This window comes from Podarcis raffonei, chromosome 6 (genome assembly GCF_027172205.1).
Source record: "Podarcis raffonei isolate rPodRaf1 chromosome 6, rPodRaf1.pri, whole genome shotgun sequence".
NCBI lineage: Eukaryota > Metazoa > Chordata > Lepidosauria > Squamata > Lacertidae > Podarcis > Podarcis raffonei.
Window position 1 is genome coordinate 40,628,400 of NC_070607.1, and position 22,265 is coordinate 40,650,664.

A 22,265-nucleotide genomic window follows, 5' to 3' on the forward strand; every position below is an offset into this window, starting at 1 on the left:
TTATGTACGTGTGTGTGTGTTTGCAATTTAAGCAGCAGCAATAAATGATCCCCCCCCCCAAATGTATAAAAGGGTGGTTTTCAAATTGGCGTCCTATTATTGCTGGTTTTTCATTTTTCTCATCCTAATTTCCCTGTATTGAACTGTCAGGTTTTTAAAGAGAATTTGCTCTCGTTGGCAACATGCACATTTAGTTGTTTGGAAAAAAAATGGGGGGGGGGGAGCTTTTCCCTGTCCTTGAAACGCACTATATAAATATTGTATTCAATCCTTAGCTTGCACTTCGTAAATAATTTATGTTAAAAATTTCTCTTCGTGGAGCTCGTCAGCCATTAGGGTGCTCAAATTTCTGTTAAAACATTTATTTACTGCTTATACTCTTTTAGTGGGGGGGGTGGGAGGTGGGGGAGGGGATTCTAAAAGGTGCATCTGGTAATAGCTACCAAGGCTGCATTAAAGCAAGAAGAAAATCTCGAAAACTCTAAAGGTTTAGGAGACTCTACTTATACTCTGCTACAGGAAAAACAATGGATTAGGTTCAGAGCTTGCAAGGTTGTCAGAAAGGAATCCTTGCCCCCTCATTCCTGCTCTAGGCTCTGCCCGCCACCTGTATGGAAGCAGGAGTAGCCACCTGCCACCTCAGGCCAGGTCTGGGTGGGAAAAGCAAGAAGCACAGGACTTGTTTATAGCATTGGAGGAGCAGACTACCAATGGGTCTATGAGATCCATCCAGCAACAGAGGAAGCCACTTGGGAGCCAGGGGCGGGGCAGGGCGCACCATGGGACCGCTGGAGTCTGCCTGCCTCCTCCCACTCAGGCGCCCTACAGCTGGGGGGCAGCATGGAGCCTGCGCGCACCCAAGTCACCATGTCTCTCCCAGGAGAGAAGTGTGGCTCGGGGGCACTGCAGGCCCCACAGTTAGTGTCACCCGGCGTTTTGCCACCCCCCTCAGTGGTGGCACTCGGGGCAACCCGCACCCACCGCACCCCCTTCCTCTGCCCCTGGATCCATCCTAAGTCCTGCCCCGCAACTGCTAACTACAGCCAAGGATGACTTCCTGTCACTTTTGAAAGCAAGCAAGGTTGAGCCATCAAGGTTTATTCTGCACATCCCACAAAGAATGCAGTAGAAGCTAAACTGGTCTCTTAGGGACACATCGCATACAAAAGAGGTCACGATTTGCTGCCAGAGGGTATTGTACTACAGAGCATCAGAGACGAATAGAAAATGTAATTCTTTATTCAAGGAAACAGAACACACACAGAGAAACCTAGGGTACAACTGGCCCCGGTAAAGACAATCTGAGTCTCCCACTTCCTCCTCAGCCTCCTCTCAATCCGGCTATCTTCCTAGCACTCTTAAGCTACGCCAGGGAGGGGCCCTCTGAGCAATCTGTGCTCTTTGCTTTGTAACATGCAGAACCCTCCAGGTTCTCAGAGACAAGGGGGAAGAAGAGCTAAACACAGCAGGACCTGCAGGCTCCTGTGAATCTGTCACAGCCTAAGCCACACCTCCTTCTCAGCTGCCTGTTCTACATCTGCAGTGTTCTCTCTCTCTCTCTCTCTCCCTCCTGTTGCATGTTCAGCATCCCCCCATTCCTCCTATGATCTGTCTTCCTTGTCCCACCACTACTCCCCTACCTCAGAGCCTTCCTCTTCTGAGGCTTCCCTATGGGGTTCTCCAGCTGGAATCTCCCCCCCCCCCCCATTGACCAGCCAGTCCCTGACAATCATACAGAAGGGCCTTTTTTTTAACTGCAGTTGTAAAAAGTAATTTTTCGACATCTAACGCGTCTCTTTTGAAACTTTATGGATTTCATTACTGATATCAAATTATTTCCATTTAGTGCTGCTGCATTAAACTGTTATAGAAACTTGTTCTCTAAGTGGCGGTGTGTGTGTGTGAGGAGAATCAGGTAATTAACTTTGAGGGATGAGGGGTTTGGGGTTCTTTTTTACACTAATGTTCTCATTAATGGCATGCCTGCTTAGGACAGCCATTAAAAGTCCATTAAGTGAACAAGGAAACTTGAATAATGCTATCCTGGAAAATTTCTAGTAAATGAACATTACGGTCTTTTAATGGAAATCTGCTATAAGAATCTTGCAATTAGCAAGTCTAAAATTCTAATTATACATAGGCTTCAGGAAAGTTCAAAGCAACTTAAATATAATGTAACAAGCTGGTGAAAGGAGTGTGGGACAAGCCAAGAGTTGAGTTTAGCACATTGTTTTAAGCTTGCTGATTCTGTTGATTAGCAACATTGCACATGTAGGGGTATAACAAACTAAAGCAAAATAATGGTGTTTGTATATTCCTTGCCGCTGGTCTAAAGATCTGCCTTGTATCCAATCAAGTGTGCTTAGGCAGCAAAGATACACACTCACAAACCTATACACAGACACAAATGGATATATGATAAATGAATGTTGCCAGTAGAAGCAGTACTATGGGGAGTTTAATGTAAATGATATGAATTATGAAGGCTGGCTTTTGTCCCGTCCCCCCCCCCCCCCGCTATTAGGAGAGAACTAACTATGCACAAGCCCAAGAGTGAAAGAGTCTTGGTTCTGGAGCAGCCCACCTAAGGAAAACATCATAATGCCAGAATGCTCCCCTTTTAACCTGTTGCTAGATTAGGAGAGGGGCATTTTGATGGCAAGCAAGAAGTTTCAGGAAGTCTCTCTCACCCAACATCTGCCCACATTTCCCCAGGGAAACTTAAACCACCTACTTTTGAAAATTGGTGTTGTCCATAATTAAGGACAAATTGTCATGGTGCACCCCAAATTGCTCACTTTTAAAGCAGTCCTCTGATATATATAGTATTTCCAAAACATATAATGGGAAATCATGCATGCAAACACAGAGCAGTGAGAATCAGGCTCAAGTGCTTCCCCTTCCCTTGCTTTACATACATTGAAAGTTCTGTTTTTAAGTAGTCACAGTTCCTTGTTATTTCAGGCCTAAGGGAACTGTGGCTTGTTAAAACAAACCAAGATCAAGGTTTGGTTAAGTTTCAAAGTCCTTTCCTCGTGCAACAGAGGGAGAACTGCACAAATGCACGGCTTACCACAGCATGCTCTCCTAACAGGAAATCACTGTTTCCCACGGTGTCTAAACTGGGCTATTACCTAATTAGATGAAGTCTTTTTTTTAAAATGTTAAAAAGTAGGTAATATACATTTACCTATTTTTGCATAGTTATTTGCCACCAAATCTTCCAGTCCAACCAGCTTCCAAAAACTATCATCCCAGCCTTTCTCCGAAGAGTATGTCCATTTACATACCAAAGTGCACAGAGATCTGTGGAGGAAAAGAAACTCACGTTACATTTCATTATCAACTCTACCTCCCTATCTACTCAGGCAAAACTCTTACAGGACCCAAAAACATCAACACTCCTTTAACATTCAGTAGCAGTTTAGATCAAAACTCTAAAGAAGAATTAAGCATTCTTCAATTATACAAACAAAAACAACTATAAATACTGGATCCCCTCTTAAACACTTTCAGCTGTTTGAGAAGTCTGTCTTTAACTTGACGATTCCCAGTATATTGATGGGATTCCAGCAGTCAATATATAGCCACTTAAAAGTTTTCTATGCAAAACAGGAGGGCAAGAACATAAATTAATACAGAAAGCCATAAAAAGAGATTCTTAATGTTTCACTTTTCAGATCTGATCCCACCTTTTCAAGTTTTTTCTTCAGTCATGAGAACAAAGGGTTTGGGTAAAGAATCTTGATCACCATCCCTGAGATCACTAACCTTTTAAAAACAAACAGTCACTGCTTAGAGAGTTGGCAAGTTTGACATTCCAACATTGCAGCAACTACTCACAACCAAAGGGATATGGTCAGGCTCGATTTACCACAGGCCCAGAATCTAAAGCTGACACTATCTCTTCCTGCAATTGCAGCCACCATGTAATATGGGAAAGATACAGCCCACATGAAACCTATTTTGTTATGTGCTTTATGAATTTTATTTATATATATATATATATATATATATATATATATATATATATATATATATATATATAATTCTTTAGATACATTTCTGCAGGAAATACATCTTTTACAGCAGTGGAGTCACTTAACTCATGGACACACCAAAAATGAAGACAACCGAAGGCAGGGCTGTGCAAACAACGCCTTGAATTGAGGTCTCTAAGAACATCAGCCTTCATGCAGCATATTTTACAAGGCACTGGAATTTGTATTTCCAAGATGCATTAAGTTTGACTACGCACTGTGTTTTGCCGCTCTTAGGAAGAGCATGTCTACGGTTTTCTTGTCTGAATGTGGCCGTTTTCCCAAGCTAGGAAACTGCATGTGCTACCTCAGAATGCTGTGTTTAATCTCCTTGCAAGAGAGAAACCCCTATTATTTCAGAAAACTGCAAGCAGAAGACTCTAAGCAGCAACATGCAGATCATTGAGTCACAGCTTTAACCTCTGTAGGAGCTTGGGAGTTGCCTCAAAAGGCAGAGGGACGAAGGTAGCAAGTACCTTTACAAGGAAGGGTGCAGACCTTTGCTGTTCCAGTCAGTCATAATAGAAGCACGAGAATAAAAATCGTAAGCACAAAAACATGCTTTTAAAAAAGTAAGAGGAAATCCCTGCGGGTATGGATAAAAATATGGGCAGTATGTGGTAAAAGTTTTAGGAACAAAAGGAACCTTTGGCAGGAGACAGGGCTTTCAACACACAGGATGGCTATATAACAAAAGAAGCCCAGAGCTGCTTCAGCACAGACCTATAGAAGTACCAGTATTCCCTCTACCCCACCCAATGTCGTCCCAGACAGAACATTCAGCACATTTAAACCCTCTGGCAAGCCTTTGTTTTAAATAGAACTAGGCGTTGGTGCTGTGGAAGCCTTGAAAGAGCCACAGGTCATCACGTGGAAGAATGTAAAAAGCAGCAACTATTCCCTACAGCACTACAGTTAATGACAAGCATATTCATTTCAGGAAGAGCCGGCATTACAGTTACAGATACAAGGCATGGATAGATGTCATTTGTGTCTAATGGAGGCACCAGGGGATTGGCTGGAGGAGAAAAGAAGAGGGGATAAGTTTGCTGCAGGCCAGTCAACATCACCAGCTGCATTACAAAGAACACTTGGATACACAGAGCCATCCTTCACAAGCAGATTTATAAATGAGAGACATAAAGCTTCCAGGTATCAGCTGATACTTAACATCAGTTAAGTATCATTACATAAAACTCCAATGGCACTGGTCCGTCCATTATTACCTTCAGCTTTTTACTCATTGTGGAGCATCAATTTCACATACACACACACACACCTGGGTATGAGAGCTAGTACAGAATGGTAAAGGCAGGCTCTAGGGAAAGGGAAACAAATAATACATTGGTCCAAGCTTTCGAAGTAAGGTTTAGCTAGGAAAACCACAGACGCCCAAGGCAATTAGGAGTTTAGGGCCAAGCCAAACCCTAAACTCTGCTGCTCAGCAGGAATTAATGGAGCAGCTAGGCCACGAACACATCCTTAGCCCTGCCACACATGCTGACTGGTGTGTCTGTTATCACATGACAGTAGCACGGCTGGCTCAGCCCCTCCCTGCCCCTGGAGTACCCCACTTTGGAGCTTTCCACTGGCTGCCACCATGGAGAGGGGTACCCTCCCAGAGGCAGTTCTGCCTGCATCTGGTATGACTCAAGAAACGGTGCCCGGCAGGGTTGGGTGGGGAGACACCTCTGGCCAGTGCACAAAGACGCTGGACTGTGCCCTTAGCCAGTAAGGAAGGGGGGAGGGGAGGCAAGCTGGTTAAGACGAGGGTGAGAAGGGAAGCAGCTATCAGCTCTGTTGAGGGACAGCAAATTTCCATTCCTTCCTTCCTGGAACTGTTGCCATTCCAGTTGGTCATTATAAGAATTTTGTAAGGAAGATCACTGAATCAAGTTTGCTCTTTTTTCCTTGCTCCTCCCAATCCCTTTAACCTCTGTGCCATGTATTTCAGATTGTAAACTCCAGAGGCTGCCCTATTATTGATATTCATATGCCACTCCAGGAGCCTTTCTCAGTTGAAGAGCAGATTTAAAATGAATGAAAAATCTGTGAATGAATGAATGAAATCTGGATCATGTAAATAAATAGGAAACAGCACATAAGTGACAGGACTAAGCAGGAACAGATCCGGTTTCTATACTCCCCCCCCCCATTTTTAAAAGTCACTTCCCATTTGTTAAACCATGAACCGAAATCTAAGTATTTGTACCTTGAAGCAATTCTCAGATTTCAAGCACATGTATTTAGGATTCGGGACATTAGATTTTAGACAGGGATAGACCTTCTTTGGTGCTGCTCCCTCCAAGGCCTTCCTTTGAAAAACTTGCATAATATTTGAATAAATGGATGAAGTCAGAACCATATAGCTGAGATGTTGACAATTCGTATCAGTTGATACTTTTTGTTGGTGTTTTGTGGAACAGATTTCAGATTATAAATGTCGATTCCCACCTTCCCCTTTTGCTTTCGGAACCAAATGGTGATCTGGGTATGGGAAAGTTGTTTCCATATGGAAAACAACCTTACTGATTCAGTCTGTTGTCTATTTCAGTGGTTCCCAATTGGAGGGGGGGGTCCTGCGTAACTCATCCAGGCAGCCTGTGGCACCATTCACATAACAAAAACCATGGGAAATTGAATTTTCAAAAGTGGCTTGGCTTCTGAAAAACAGGGGGTCCTCAGTTCTTAGCTACTTGAGAACCACCGGTCTATATGATGCTTTCGTATAAGTTAAAATATGGCATATGGTATCAGTATGGCATGGTTTTACTAAAATTCTCACTTAATAGCACTCAAAAATATATTTCACAGCATGCAATCAATGTTTGCATCTGTGCTGTATATCCTTAACAGGAAACAGGGTTTCTTCTACTTGTCAGAAGAAACCTATGCAAAAAAAGGGAAGCAGGCACCCTAGGAAATACCGAAACAGATGTAATCCAGCTGCTGCACTCCAGGTTCACCAAGGAAGTCCATGTGTACCAAGGATATCTTGGCTCTGTTTTATGGCAGCCTAGAAACGATCATAATTAACATCAATAAATCAAACAGCTCCAAATCACAGTGCCAGCTCCTCAGCTTTTTGTATTTATTTTTTGAATGACTAAAGGCAAACTCGGACCTTTCTCAAGTTTTGAAAAATAAAATAAAAATGAAGAGAACACAAAAAGAACACCTAGTGGATTGTGCTAGGATTTAATCTCGTCTAGTGTTCCAATTCCCCCACTGGCCAGCCAAGTGCATCTATGAAGCTCATAAGTAGAACACAAAGGCAACCCACCCACCCACCCCCTGAAATTACCTCTATCTACTGATATTCAGGGGCACAGAGACTCTTAGCAATGAAGGCTTTATTCGGCTACTGTGATTGTTAGCCATTGAAAGACCAAACCTTCATGGATTCTCTTTAAAAGAGAATTTTCAGAAGATAAAATTCACAGCAGATGAGGTGGGATATCACTGCCCACTAACTACACAGGAGGATATCTAAGAAGACAACACTTAATGAAAAATATTCCCCGAAATCAGGAAGCTATGACACTGTTTTAACGTGGTGAGCATTGCTCCATCTACCAAGTGCAACATTTTATGCCCTAGAGGGTATTCTGCTGTAGTCAGTGCTGCCAATAGTGACCTCAGTTAGTGGACAATTAAGGTGTAGTCTCCAACATACAAAATCCTAAACAGCTCAGGTTCCAAACCTGACTCGTACCTGGGTCACCAGAAAAAGAAAAGTGCCTGAGGCCTGAATAATGAAGGAATCTTCAGCCACCTGGGTGCACCTCAACTCCCAAGCAAATATCAAGAGTCATGTGTCAAAGGTTAATGACAGCATATACAAAATGTAATGAAGCCAGTCTATTCTGCCTCTACAGAGATCTCCGGGCCATACCCAATGGTGGCTTTCCGCTAGCTGAAGGAGGGGCACCCGATTTCCACAAACGCCCCCTTGTTAATTGCAGTCCTCCATGAAATATCCCATAGTGTTCCACAGAGAGTCACCCAACCTTCAAGAGAACCTTGGTGAAGCAGGGGGCTGTATTGAGTATAAGGAACTGGTGAACATCAGGTGCCCTGCCTTGTAAAAATATTACTGGGTACAAACTCCCTGTGTCTACTAGAAAAAATTCCAGGAAATCCTTGAATTCCACAGGACCATAAAGGTTAGAATTTTTCAGACATCTGCATGGTAACCTAGCATTCTTCTTCGTCCTAAAACAAAATATTCCATACACTACTTTTGAAAAATACTATCCCACTACTTTATGAGTATTCTTCAAGCAGACATGCTGTTTCACAAAGTCAAAGGTTTTCCTGTCAGGGTAGGAGAACACCCTTGCAATTTTCTACACCCACATGTGCAATTAATCTTCTCTAATTTCAGCCACTCCCTGGCAAGAGTCCATGTTATATTTAACACTGGACATAGTTTCAGAAACGGATACTGTACACAACCAGATTGTTTTCAAAGACAATGTAACAAGATAAACAGAACTCTTTGATCTTTGGGAATTCTCTTGCAGTCTTTCTTTCACCCAAATTTGGAAGTGACCTTCAATTAACATCTTTAAGCAAACAACGTTATCCAGAGTGCAATTTGGGTGAAAACAGACCACCATTGCAACCACGGACACGCTCACCTAATCAAAAGCATACAAACAGTACTTGTTTTGTTTTTTGAAAAAATATGGACTTCTATTTATCCATACAGCCACATCTTAAAATTCCAGAAACTTGCGTATTTGTGAGAGCCCGAAATCCATCCTATGATGGATTCAAATTGCAGGCCTCCTGAACTGTGTCCTCTCATAACCAGCCTATATATTACAGCTACATGTGGAAAACGCTTTACATTTCAGCTGTTATGTGTGCTGAGCTGTTCATGGGCAACAGTCCACGAGTTTGATTGCTTTACGTCACCAAAAATGTATACGAGGATCCATTTGCTAAACATAAATCACTTTGCATGGCATAACAGAACTATTGTAATAATTGGGCTGAATGCCTAAACTGTGAACCAGGAAGACCCCAGTTCAAATCTTGACTCTGCCCTAAAATGTGCAAAGCAGCAAACAGCCTCCCAGCGTTACCACTGCACAGTATGGATGTAACTGCAGATTTACCTTAACTGCAGACAGGCTGACTAACCTTTGGGATGCTCCCAGTTTTATGTATGTTACTTAAGAATATTTAGGGCAATCCTGTAAGCGGGGATAAGGCTGGGAGGTTGTTTTGCTACCTTGCAAATTTTACGGCAGAATCAATATTTGAACTTGGATCTTCTTTGTTTAAACATTTAGCCCAATTATTACAATTATTATTTTTCTTTAAAGCACCACACGAACATTCACACATTTATCTATGGTACTTTAAAAAAGAAAACATGGAGCAGGTCAGATGGTTTCTTGGTGACATTATGAAGACCAGTTACACACCAGTGGTTTGCATAGCTAGTTTCTAAAAACTGTGTTATTTACAACCAAACACTGCAGTCAATACATATGATTGAACAAAATATACAGGAAGGGTACTTCTAGAGCAGCCTGACTGTTCTAAAAATGTTGTGTAGCTTTATTCAAAGACTGAAAGTACAGAACCAAACAGTGCTGGCCACCATCTTTGATATTTGACAGATGTCTGATACAAGAGGAAATAAATTATTCATAATGAAGATGACTCTTGCTAGTCGAAAGCTGTCAAAATTCATCTTCCTTTTCTTTATTTGTGCATTTATCACTGAGGGCAAGTGTCAAACTACACATATGAGAATAAAAAAAATGTTATCTTTAAACTAACGAGAGAAATTTCTTTTGACAACCATAGCAGCTGCTAATGGAAAGTGTTTCTCTACCAAAGGGCAGATCAATCTTGAGCACCTCAAATCATTTTCATAATTCCGATGCCCATGTACTGACAACAATACGTAAATAACTGGGCAAGCATTCACTTTTTAAAGGTAATGTTTGTTTTTAACAAGATTTATATACTGCTTGACTAGAAACTAAAATGCTAAAACTCTTGATAACCCATTAAAAACAGGTTGTTGTTGCATCAGTCTGTTTTGAGAGACAATGCGAGTGTGCCTCCGGGGGTGTTAGTAGCACTAAAGTGATCTCCCCCGGGAGCAAGCTTGGGGAGTGTGTATATAGGTCTAGGGCTGCCAAAGGGACAAGTCCCTCCCCCCTCTCAGCCTTACTAGTGTGGTCCAAAAGAAAGCAGAGCAATACATTTCACACCAGCTTGGCTGCAGGAGATGGTGGAAGGAGGTGTGCAAGGTGCTATCCAACTGTATTAGGAACGTCACTCCAGATTTGTGTAGGGTTTACTCTTTAGCATTTTCTTCTTCCGAAGATGTCCCACAAGGCAACCGGAAGTTTGGGATCAGTTGTCCTTCTCCTAGACAGGCTACCTTCCAAGGCTGATGAGCCCTATTTGCCCCTCACTTCCTTCTACAGCACTTGCAGAAACCACCTCCTTGACTGTTGGAGCCACTATTAGTCTCTTGTCCACTCAATCCACACAGTCTCAGAGAATCAAGCCAATGTAAAGATGTCCGTTCCTTAGCTACTGAACAAGAGGAACAAATAAATTCCAACACTATGATCCTAACAATGGGTCCATCCACACTTCCCTTTGTCCTGTGATTTCTTTCATTTGAACTGTGACTACTAGGCATGGGTCCAAGAGGTTTTTCTTATGTCTCGCTGCTTTCCCTGGGGAAACCCACTGTTTACCACTGAATCAGAACGAACATCAATCGGCAGCAAATCCAATTGATGTTTGCTCCAATTCAGCAGTACACAGCAGATTTTCCTGGGGTAAGTAGTAGGACAAAAGAAAAACCTCTTGCCTAGAAGTCACAGACTGAACAGAAAAGTAGATGAGCCCACCTCCTCAGAGGTAAATCCTACTGAGTTCAATGTGGTTCACTCCCAGGCATGTGGGTTTAGAATTGCAGCCTAAGTATGTCTCAATAAGTAATCTGTTTCTTACTTTTTAAAAAGACAAACTCAACAACAATAAAATCTACTGCAGTGTTATTAGCATAAAAAAGAGGCATATAACACCCCCCCCAAAAAACCCCTCTATCTCCTACTATAAAGGTAAAATTCAAATTGACCCTCAATAATGTGGTATGCTTGTTTGTTTTTAAACAACAAACTGTGACCTGAGGGCATGAGTACATATGCAGTCCTAAACCTCCCAGGTGAGTTAAGTAATGCCTGAACTTGTTTCACACTGAATGCTGTCAGACGTGGGTGAACCAAAAGGGTGGAGTTCACCACTACTACAACCTCTGGAGAACTCTCTTAGGCAGCAGTTTTAATTCAGACCGTTCCATTCCTCTTAATATAAAACAATAATTGAAAGCAAGTGCAGAAGGAGTGCAGCAGTGAAGAAATGTCATAGGCCAAAGGTCAATTTGATTCTTCGGAATAAGGGAGAAACATGCCAATGCATTTTGGGAGCCTCTCAAAAATCCAGCCTTAGCCTTGCTGGTGTTTATATTCCTTGCTCAGGATCTGAATTAAAGCACACACAAGAGACTAACATTATGGCCCCTGTCCTTCCCACCCAGGAGCCTTCCCATCTTCCCATCTCACTCAACTGGCTGGTGGTAGAGGAAAGGAGTTCTTTCTTCCTCTCAGCAGCACTGCTTGGAAAGAGAGGGGTCCTGATCTCATTCTCATAATTCTCCTGAAGATCCTTCATTAGTACCACATGTCCCCATTCAGTTCAAAATTAGGCTTGACAAGTGAACTATTTTCACTGGGGCAGGGAGAAACAAGGTTTACACTGAGCCCAGTTTCAAGTCAAATTTGATCGATTCCTCATTTGATAGAGCAGGGGTCGGCAAGGTTTACCTTGCCTGGGCCGGTTTACTCCAGTGGAGATCCCTCCATGGGCTGGATCGCGCACACACAGCCGCAATTTCCGGCGTCTGTGTCTGCACAAACGGGATTTCCGGTGTTGGTGTCTGCGCAGATGCGATTTTCGGCGTCTGAGCATGCGCAGACACGCTTTCCGGCACTGCGGAAGCGAGTTCCCATGCCGCACTGCGCCGGTTTAGTGCAGTGCGCAGGGACTCGCCGGGCAGGCAGCTCGGTTTGTGGGCAGCTCGTGGGCTGGTTAAATGACTCCCGTGGGCCGCTTGTGGCCCATGGGCCTTAGGTTGCCTACCCCTGTGATAGAGAGTCCTTGCCTCTTTGCACCCACAAGGAAATCCCCTGCAGGGATTTCCACACTGGGAACCACTGATGTACAACCATGTTCACACACTATATACACTCCTTGCAGTGCTAGCAGTCTTTATGAACTGTGTGCATATCTTTAAGCAACAGGTTGCAATTTTAGCATAAACAGCAGGTAAAGTGCCCTGCTCTGTACGCCTGCCAAGTGATTTCCATTGTGTTTAATGTGTTTATTGCACACACCAGTCAATACCCATGCACACCAACTGTTTTTCCATCTAGGACGTGTTAAAGCAGGTGCATGTATGGACTAGCAACACTGCAATAAAGAGCTTCTTTTCCAAACAAAACAAAAGTAAGCAGTCTGCAAAAATAGCACGGCCTATCATATAACACAGAATTGGTAAAAACATAGCGGGGAAAGCTGATAGTAGGGAAGAAAATAATATTTAACGAAAAAATAAAAGCCCTCAGAACACATCGTATATTCGAAGCTCTGGAATTGTTGAACAGTTTTCCTAAGAAGGTGAATGGCAGAATAACTCACTTCGAAGCAGGAGTCAAAGTGGTTAAGTCTTAGGGCAAATAACTTGAAAAATCGAGGCATAAGCTGAAGTCAGAAAATTTAAAGGAATGCAGACTACCCCCAAAACACAGCGGCTTTGTTTGTTTTTTCTGCCACCTTTCCAAGGTTCACGTCTGGAATGAGGATAAACAGTTCTCTCTCCTCTCTTTTTCTTCTTCTTTTTTTAAGTTGCAGCATTCAGACTTTATGAAAATAAAACATCAGACTTGCATTTCACAGATTTTTAAAAAATGCATTTGATCTGACTGTAAATTTTCAGGTACAGCAAGATGAATGGTGTTAGGCTCCAGCATATTAAAGTTATTTCAACCAGTCAGATATTTAAAAAGGCTGGCTCAAAGCAGTTTCCTTAAGTAACATTTTTCCAAGGGGGGGGGGTGTTAAACGATATTTAACGAAATTAAATTGTTCTACCTGCCTTTTATCATGTATAAAAACCAGAGGGTTTTTTTTTTCTTTGCTTTAATAACTGGGATGTTAAAAAAAAGTCTGAATATAATGCTTGCAGATTTGCTTTCAGCATTAAAGATACAATATTCATAAGTTACTTTGGGCGAACTACTTGCACCTACAGTTCCCTCCTATTAAGATAATTCTAAGACAAACCCTGTGTGCAACCAACATTGGAAGGAGTAACTTGGCATACCTTGTAGAAATTTTGCTTTCACTACGAAGAAAAAACTTTAAATTGGGAGAGGTGGAGAGAGAGAGAGAGAGAGAGAGAGAGAGGATGCCACTAGAAGGAAAGAGTCATGTGCTTTGCTTCTCAAGTCTTTACATAGTTTGATCAAAGGGACAACTTTCATAAGAAAAGATAGTGTTACACACCACCCCAATCCCCGAGAGGCGAGAGATTCCAGGGATACCAGGAACGCTTCCTAGGGTCTGTGTTTCCTTCTGGACAATGAGGCACAGTGGAGACTGTGGTGTCTTTATGATATTTGGTTCATTTCCACAAATATACAACCTGAGCCTAAGATAATGGGACTTCCAGATTTATACTTCTCCCTCTGCATTGGCAGAGAGATTTTTTGTTGATGGCTTCCTTGATGGTCCATTTACCCTGTCTTTTATACTCTTCTTAATGGTCCATCACTCCAGGCAATTATTTCATCAGGAAGCCAGCCTGGCTTATTTTTTAACAGGTCTTATATTTTAAAATTCAATGTCTGGCACCCCAGAATTAGCTGAAAGAGCTCAGCCTCTGTATACCAGTGGCACAGCTCATGCACAGGCTAATTTGCTTAACTTATAAGGAACAGTGTCACACTTCATCTCAACGTGGACAGACACAAGAAATTGAACTTTCGGAACCAGTGATCTGGCTCAATATACATATGCCCTCATTTACTCAGGTTTATAAACTTTAAAATGTTTAGGATGGCTAATGGAAAGTTGATGTTGTCAAAAGCTCTTGCATCAGTCAGCAGTTTTAGTAGAGTGAGTGAGTCAGAGCTTTGTTGTGGCTTCAAGGTCAAGTTCACATGGCCAACCGATCAAGAGGGAACTGTCCTTATTTCCTGGCAAGAATTCTAACAACCATTTTTGTAATGAGTTATACTTCTGTGCAATTAACTAACTGATCCAAGCCAACACACAAAGGCAGTAGTGATCATTTACTTGGGATGACATACATCCTGAAGGGTGTTTTAGGCAGCATTTCCACTTCTAATTATCACTTTTAAAGAACACAGATCTATGCTGGCCTCTTTGCCTTCCCTACTTTGCATGCCATAGCAAGAGGTATTCTAGCCTTTCGTCCTACGGCAGGTAGGGATTGATGAAGGGACCAGTGAAGGAACCAACAAAGAGGCTCAATGGCTGTTTCTTCCCTTTGTCACATTTTGAAATTCCTGCTTTGCCAGGGGTTGGACTAGATGATCCTCAGAGTACCTTCCAGCTCAACCATTCTGTAGAGGGATTGAAAGTATAAATAATAATAAAAAAAGCTGCTCCCAAAAATCCATTCCCTGGCCCACAGTTACATATTCCCATGTGATTCCAAGTTCTAAAGTTGAACAGGACAGCAAAAGTTCAGAGTCTTGGCCCAACTTCACGTTCAAGTGAATCCCTAACAAAATATGCTGTTTCTCAACACTTGTAAGATGAATTAATATTTCCAGCTGTAGATTTAGCTGAATTATTCTCAGAAGTGGAGAAGCAGATATAATAAATAATTATATCAGCCTCCTTTTTTGCTGGCTATTTTTTTCTTTTTGGGGAGAGACAGAATAGATTGAGGCTGCATTCCTATGCACACTTTCTTGGCGCAGCAAACCCATGGAACTTACTTCTGAGTAAGTACTAAGAGGATTGCAGTTTATATTAGGCTTGAGAAACATTTCCAGGGAGATCCAGCTGAAATATTCATGGGCACCTTTTCTGTTAATAGATCAGATATTGTCTACTTGTAGCTGTAAGTTTTATTATCCTTGGTTTTGAAAATGAAAGCTATAATCATGCTTATATGATCAACCATAACATCTACATACATCAGAAGCCTGAATGTTGTCACAGTAATGAATGCAACATTTAATCTTAGAAGTTTTCTGCACTACTTTTACTGTTCCATGCTGCTCTAAAGCCATACCCTAAGGGTCTTCTAATTAAAATGTAATTGCATGCTGCATGTAATAAAAAATAAACACTTGTGGAATGTCTTTGACTGTATATAATTTCTGTTGGTTGAACTGTGAGTTATAACCTTTCATATAAGGAACAGCTTAACAGAAAGGCATATTAGTGAAGGACAGAAAGAATTCTTCACACTCCTCCACATATTATATATTTAGAAAGACCAGCTCTCAATATGTGGGAACATCCATTTACAACTGACAGTTAAAGGGTACAGTATCCTAATGAAAACAGAAGCCATATTCAGAGGCTTATAAAAAAAATCAATAACTATCCTTTACTTAGTCGTAAGGTGGCAGATGGTCTACTACAACTCAGCAATGAAAACACACACGAGATATGTCAGTGCTTTAAAAATGTATTATTGAAAGTCCTATGCCTTTATGCCTGTACAAAGATTTTATGGGCTTTTTTTGACAGATCAAGCATAACAGTGTGTTATTTTAAAGGCTATGGAGCTGGACAAAACTGATATCCCTCTTGTGCACAAAAATGAGCTACTTCTGAAGTATGAGCTGCTAGGACACTTATCTTTTCCCAGTTAAAAGGCTGCTCTGGGCATAAAGGGAATGCGAACATAAATGGCATTCACACACATAGAAATACACACACACACACACACACACACACACACACACAGTGTTACCAAACTCTAAATACCATTTTTTTTGTTGTTGTTGTTAAGCATGGCCTTTGCTGGCTGCTGATGCTGCCCACTGTAGTATTTTAAGTATATTTTTAACTGACTGCTTGATTGCACTTGTTTTTAATTATATTTGTTTGCTTTTGTACTGCATTTCACAACACTACCGTACCTCGCCCTGAAATGCCAGCATAACAGTGTGGCATGTAAATGCCTTAATAAACAAGCAGATAAGTAAGATGACAATTCAAGCTAAACTCCAAAAGCACCACAGCGTGATAGCACTTAGAATATTCAAAAGACAATGTTAGAATTCTTAAATAACACACAATATTTGTGGCTACTGCTGTCACTGCAATGTATTTAAAGAACATATAAGTATTATGCAGAGGAAAAAGGCCAGAGTATCTGCATATACTAAGATCAGGTCAATGTCCCTCAGTTGCTTTGGGAAGTAGAATCCCCAGCAATCCTCAAAGCTGAATTGATAGTAGCCACATAATTTCCTTCACTAAATTGCTAACCTAACATTCAACTCCAAAACATGACTATAAACTGGGAAGAAACTCTGAACTGTTAAACCAAGCTTCTGTTTTGTTTGTTTGTTGTGAATTGCACCAAATCCCCTTCTGACTGGAAAGCAACTAAGCAAGATGCATGCCCATTCAGATCTTCTTTGAAGACCAAAAGAGAAAGGAAGATCTTGCCCCAATTTCTTCACCTGGAACAGGAGGACTCATCGGGCACAAACTGACAGGCTCTGCCCTGATTCCCCTCTGAGTCGCTTAATATTTTTATTTATTTATTATTACATTTATATCCCACCTTTCCTCCAAGGACCTCAAGGTGACGTACAAGGTTCTTCCTCCTCCCATTTTATCCTTCCAACAATGTGAGCTAGATTAGTTGAGCGGCTCTAATTGGCTGAAGGTTCCCATGAGAGCTTCATGGCTGAGTGCGGATTTCAGCTTTCCCCCACCCCCACCCTAGCCCAACCTCTCATCCTTCGTTGACCTGCTTGCACCAAACCATCATTTCCCTTCAATACAGACTCCTGACGCTACAGCTAAATTTTGGTACCCAAAAATGTTTGGGTAGAGAATGAACTAAAACAGAAAAGGAGAGAAAAGGCAGAATATATTTCTACAATGCAGTAGCTTTCTAATTTTCCTTTACTAAGTGTAATGCATTCAAGGAAGAAGAGATGTAAAAAAAGATTAAGAAATCCAATTTTTAAAGCAGGGAAGGAAAGAGAATGCCTAAATTCGGGGGGGGGGAAGGACTTTGGCACTTCTTACCCACTTTTTTATTATTAAAAAAAAAGCCGCATTGGGCAAGAGCAAAGAGAGCCTCAGAGCCAACACCACACACACACACACACACACACACACACACACACACACTCAATCCCTGAGCTCATTTTCCTGAAATAGAAAACTACATACATTTCTCAAATTTCATATCAAGCCATTGCATAGCCCAAGAACTGCAGGGAAGAGCAGAGTGCCAAAGCTGTTCTTCAGCTTGGGAGAGTAAGTAACAGGAGAAGAAGAAGAAAGAGATGATTCTCTCATATCACTACATTTCTCATTCTCAATCAAAACTTACAAGCAGTGCCACCTTCCCCGCATCATTTAACAACATTTTTAATAGGCCTGCTTATCAAGAAGTCTTTACTTTGTCAAATTAAGACACAGTGCTTTGGATTAGTGAGACTCCTTAAGTTCAGCATGACTTCATGGTTGGCTCAGAGTTCAGTATCTCAATGGCAGCCAGCCAGCCATACACCCACTACAATTCTGACTCCCTCCCCCATTCCCTTGCCTTTTTAATAACAAACTAGTTCATTTTTTTTCTTTCCTGAAAGCAAAAGTGCATCATACAAACTGAAAGAGTGAACAACCATCGCTAAAAACAGAGGCCCGAAGCACCTGTTAAAAGAAACAAATAAAACCACAAAAATATTTTAAGGTTGGCTAGACCTTATAAAGCAGCATCCCGATCAGATGTTTCAAATCTGTTAGAAAATGAGAATGACGTTTCACTGTCAATTGTACAACTCTTTATGTTTTGTAATGAGGACAGAAGCAGTTCTCAGAGATAACTCAGGATAAAAGCAGTTCTACTAGGACAACTCACTGCTTGACTTTGATTTAGTAGCTTTTAATTCAGCCCATGTAGTTTATAGAAAGCTAATTCCCTCAATTGTTCATTTGATACCATTTTTGTCTATTATTCAATTTTACTATTGCATTTTACAACTTAAAATCTGGGTGTTTCCCTCTAGTTACTATTTCAATAATTAATATAATCTGTGACTAAATATTGCTCTGTTGAAGAAACTTTCATCTGAGTATCTCCCAAATCTGGATTGTGGGACAGAAGCTTCTGCCCATTTATTTTAAAAAACCTCCTCACTTTGATTTCAGAAGCTCATTGTGGGTTTTGCATTTTTAATGCACTCATCCCTAGCTGAATCAGTTACCCATTTAAACAGAGTATTATTATTACTACTAATAGCTTTAACCAGAGCACCATATAAAGTAAAATTTATTGGAGTTTATAGTTGGTGGGTGGAGAAGGGTAGTGAGTCATGCACTTGCTGAATACAAATGCTGAACTTTGAAGAAGATTACTAACACATTCGAGAAAAACAGCTCCCTATTCCCTTCATCTTCCAAATTTTGCTTAACCAAAGTCTAAACGAGTATCACGATGCAAATACATTTTAATCAAATTGTTTGGTATATATATGGAGAGAGAGAGAGAGAAAGAACTCCAAGATCAGATAGTCACACTTTTTGCAGCTGGGATACTTGTAATTATGAGAACAGCACATTAACTGTTCTTTGGTCCAGATTAGCACTATCAGAAAACAGTATATATGTGTCAAATTTGTAATTGCTCTTGAGAGTTTCCAAATAGCTGGAGATCAAGACAACTCGTAAAGAGAGAGAGAGAGAGAGAGAGAGAGAGAGAGAGAGAGACTGTAGCTATGTACCTAGTAGTTAAGGCTCTGGAAACTGAAGATAAATGTCAACTAAATTTCAGTTCCAGGGGAAAGGCAGGCAAAGGTGACCCCAGAACCTGCCCCAGCTGGACTGCCCCCTAGCTTCCCAAGGCTAAATATCCTGAGGGATAGATCCCCTTCCTCCCCAAGGCGAACTATCATCAACTGCCATGCGAGAAGGATCCTGGCATCTTTTTAACATGTTATTATTGTTTATTGTAGAGGGACGCGGATGGCGCTGTGGGTTAAACCACAGAGTTAGGATCAGAAGGTCGGCAGTTCAAATCCCCGCGACGGGGTGAGCTCCCGTTGCTTGGTCCCTGCTCCTGCGAACCTAGCAGTTCGAAGGCATGTAAAAGTGCAAGTAGATAAATAGGGACCGCTCCGGCGGGAAGGTAAACGGCGTTTCCGTGCGCTGCTCTGGTTTGCCAGAAGCAGCTTAGTCATGCTGGCCACATGACCTGTAAGCTGTCTGCGTACAAACGCCGGCTCCCTCGGCCTTTAGAGCGAGATGAGCGCGCAACCCCAGAGTCGGTCACAACTGGACCTAATGGTCAGGGGTCCCTTCACCCTTACCTATTGTTTATTGTGCTTTTAAAATATGTACTTGAACGCTGCAAGCTGACTTGGTAGGTTTATTTTCTGAAATGCAAAACGTAAATAGCTGCAATCAATAATATCTGAATAAAATAATGCCAAGTTTGAAAGGAATAAAAGAAGAGGGGGCTGACCCACCTTTAAGCTAGGTGACGAGGAAAGGGACACAGTTCAGTAAGAGCACATAGGCCTTGGATTAATGAAGTTCCCAGGCTTAGTCTCTCGCATTTCCAGGTACAACTGGAAAAGACTCCCTCCCACCTCAAAGCCTGGAGAAGCTGGGCCAGTCGAGGGCAGTTCACACATCATAGTAAGCCGCTTAATCATTTGTCTCCTCCCTGCCAGGAAAGAAGCCACTATCCCTGGGCTTAGCAAAATGTCCCAAGAAGGGATTGTGGTTTCTTTTGCTCCAACGAATCATGCTAAGCAAGCCAAGAATAAATCCTGGGTAGAGATTGTGGGTTCCTGGGAGTGTAACAAATCCCTGGTTTGGATGGGGTGTGCTTCCTCCCTACTCAAAGTTGCCAAGATCAGTGCATTCATTGCACACCATTACCAATGGTTTGCTGTGATGTGCAAAAAAGGCCAATCAATCTGATTTGGTATTAGGCAGGACCCTAAGCTTGGCTAAATCTGCTTTTCAGTATTATACCTTTTCTGCCCTTAGGTCTCCCTCCTTACTTTCCCCCTTGTGTGCCCTGCTTTGGCAAAGACATTATGGTTTCTTAAGCTAGGCTTTCCCATGAAATCCAACTGGAAAACTATGAATTAAGGGCTCCTGCTAAACAAGGATATAAAGCCATTTGGCCTGGCCTGCCCCTGCCCACTACCATATCTAATAGGACATGAGAAAAAGGAGCTGGCATGTTCAACCTCATGGAGTGCCACAATGGCTGGACACAAGGCACACAAGTATGCTTGGCTCCTTTGTCATCCTGTCTACTTTCATGGCTTGGTAACCAAATATGGGACACCCTAGTGGCATGTGGCCCCCAGAAAGTGGAACAGAAGAGAAAGCACTCCGAAGAGGACAAAGCGTTTTCTAGAGCTCAAAAGCTTGCACACTATTTTGCAGCATTTCAGCTGGCCTGATAAAGATCTGTCCTGATATGGATTTTTTGAATTCTTCATTTATTAGAATCACACAGACTTAATTGCACTGCTTGACTTCACAAGTAATTCCAAAAGGACTAGTTTAAGGTGAAAATTCTGGCTTACTCAGACTTACTTGAACATTCAACAACAAAAAATTGCCATTGTATCTGTCAGATTGTTGGTGATCTACAGTTACAATAACTATTATAGTATGCATTACACATTCAGTATTACTACACTTATTCGAATGTGCTCAATTCACACATATATCGATCTGATTCATTAGGAAGATGTGAAGACTCCATTTATGGGATGGGAGGCCTGCTGTGATGCTGAACATCATCTTAACGCAGAGCATTTCTGAAACAAAGAGTCCCCAACAGGTAGATGCAATGGACAGACAGCGGAAGCTGCTGTATTTTATGTTTAGAGCAATAAACCACAACTATTTCTCCATCACTGTAAAGGGAGTTTTAAGGATGTTTCCCTGCAACTGCACCAAGTTATGCTAGTTTTTTAATCCGTCTTTCTTCTTCACCAAAGCAGAAACAACACTTAAAATCCCCTTGAGTATTAGAAGTGGGAGGGCTGTGTAAACACTGCGTAAATTCTTGCAGTTTAATCCAATTGCTTATTTCCCAGCAGATTTAAAAGATTATGTCGGTCAGTCAGTGACTGCATTCCCTGAGAAGAAGACTGGGGGAGAGAAGAGATGCAACTTCTCAGTTGCATACGCGTAATGTTATCCCCCAAAAGTGGGCATGACAACTTCTGCTTACAACGTCTGCTTTATTCTCCCTCCTTGCCCTCTCTGCAACACTCACACATAGAGGCTACAACAAACAGCATCAAAACGCAGATGCTCTGTGGTTTAAGAAATCAGTCTTCACCCGTTTTGAGTCTCCTCTCGTTAGCAAGTATCCCGCTGGGGACAGGATAAGATTAAATTACAGTACATGCAACTAGTGCCCAGGTCTGGATGTTCCAGACAGGGAGGGTAGAAGCTGTTCAAAGAGGAAAGCGCCCCCCCCCAGGGTGGGGAGCATTTCAAAGTTGGACTCTCTTTTGCACACAGAGATACTGCCAGTTTTGACTGTGGAAGGTGGTCTCCAGAGGGATGTGAAACTTAAACCTACTGCTACTATTAGATCTTATGCTCCGCCAAGATTAAAGATTTTTCAATATGCCCATCTCAAGTTACCCTTCAGATTGCCACCCAGAATTGATAATATTATTTAGTTTATGACTCCGTTTTAATAACGGCTAGGAAACAATAACGGGCAGAGTTTGTGCATGACTTCACTTAACGATAAACCCGTGTGTATTACTTGTGCTAGGTTTTATTCCCCCTATTTGTGGAATGTGCAAAAAGGAAAGCTTCTGCTTTCTGAAAGGGGAAAATCAACATCCACAAATCGACACAAGAGAAAACAGTTTCAAATATGTATGTTCAATTCTGCTGGTG

The 22,265-nt window shown here is 41.8% G+C and overlaps 2 protein-coding genes across 9 annotated transcripts in view; one reads left to right on the forward strand and one right to left on the reverse strand.

The window, feature by feature from the left end:
• FGGY (FGGY carbohydrate kinase domain containing) overlaps positions 1 to 22,265 on the reverse strand; it is a 152,902-nt gene that overhangs the window by 99,794 nt on the left and 30,843 nt on the right. For all 8 annotated transcript variants that reach the window (XM_053392265.1, XM_053392261.1, XM_053392262.1 and 5 more), the window contains one exon: positions 3,191 to 3,306. In XM_053392265.1, the coding sequence (XP_053248240.1) occupies positions 3,191 to 3,306 (116 nt within the window). The remainder of the gene's footprint in view (positions 1 to 3,190; positions 3,307 to 22,265) is intronic.
• MYSM1 (Myb like, SWIRM and MPN domains 1) overlaps positions 1 to 22,265 on the forward strand; it is a 286,494-nt gene that overhangs the window by 38,228 nt on the left and 226,001 nt on the right. The gene's annotated exons all lie outside the window — the stretch shown is intronic.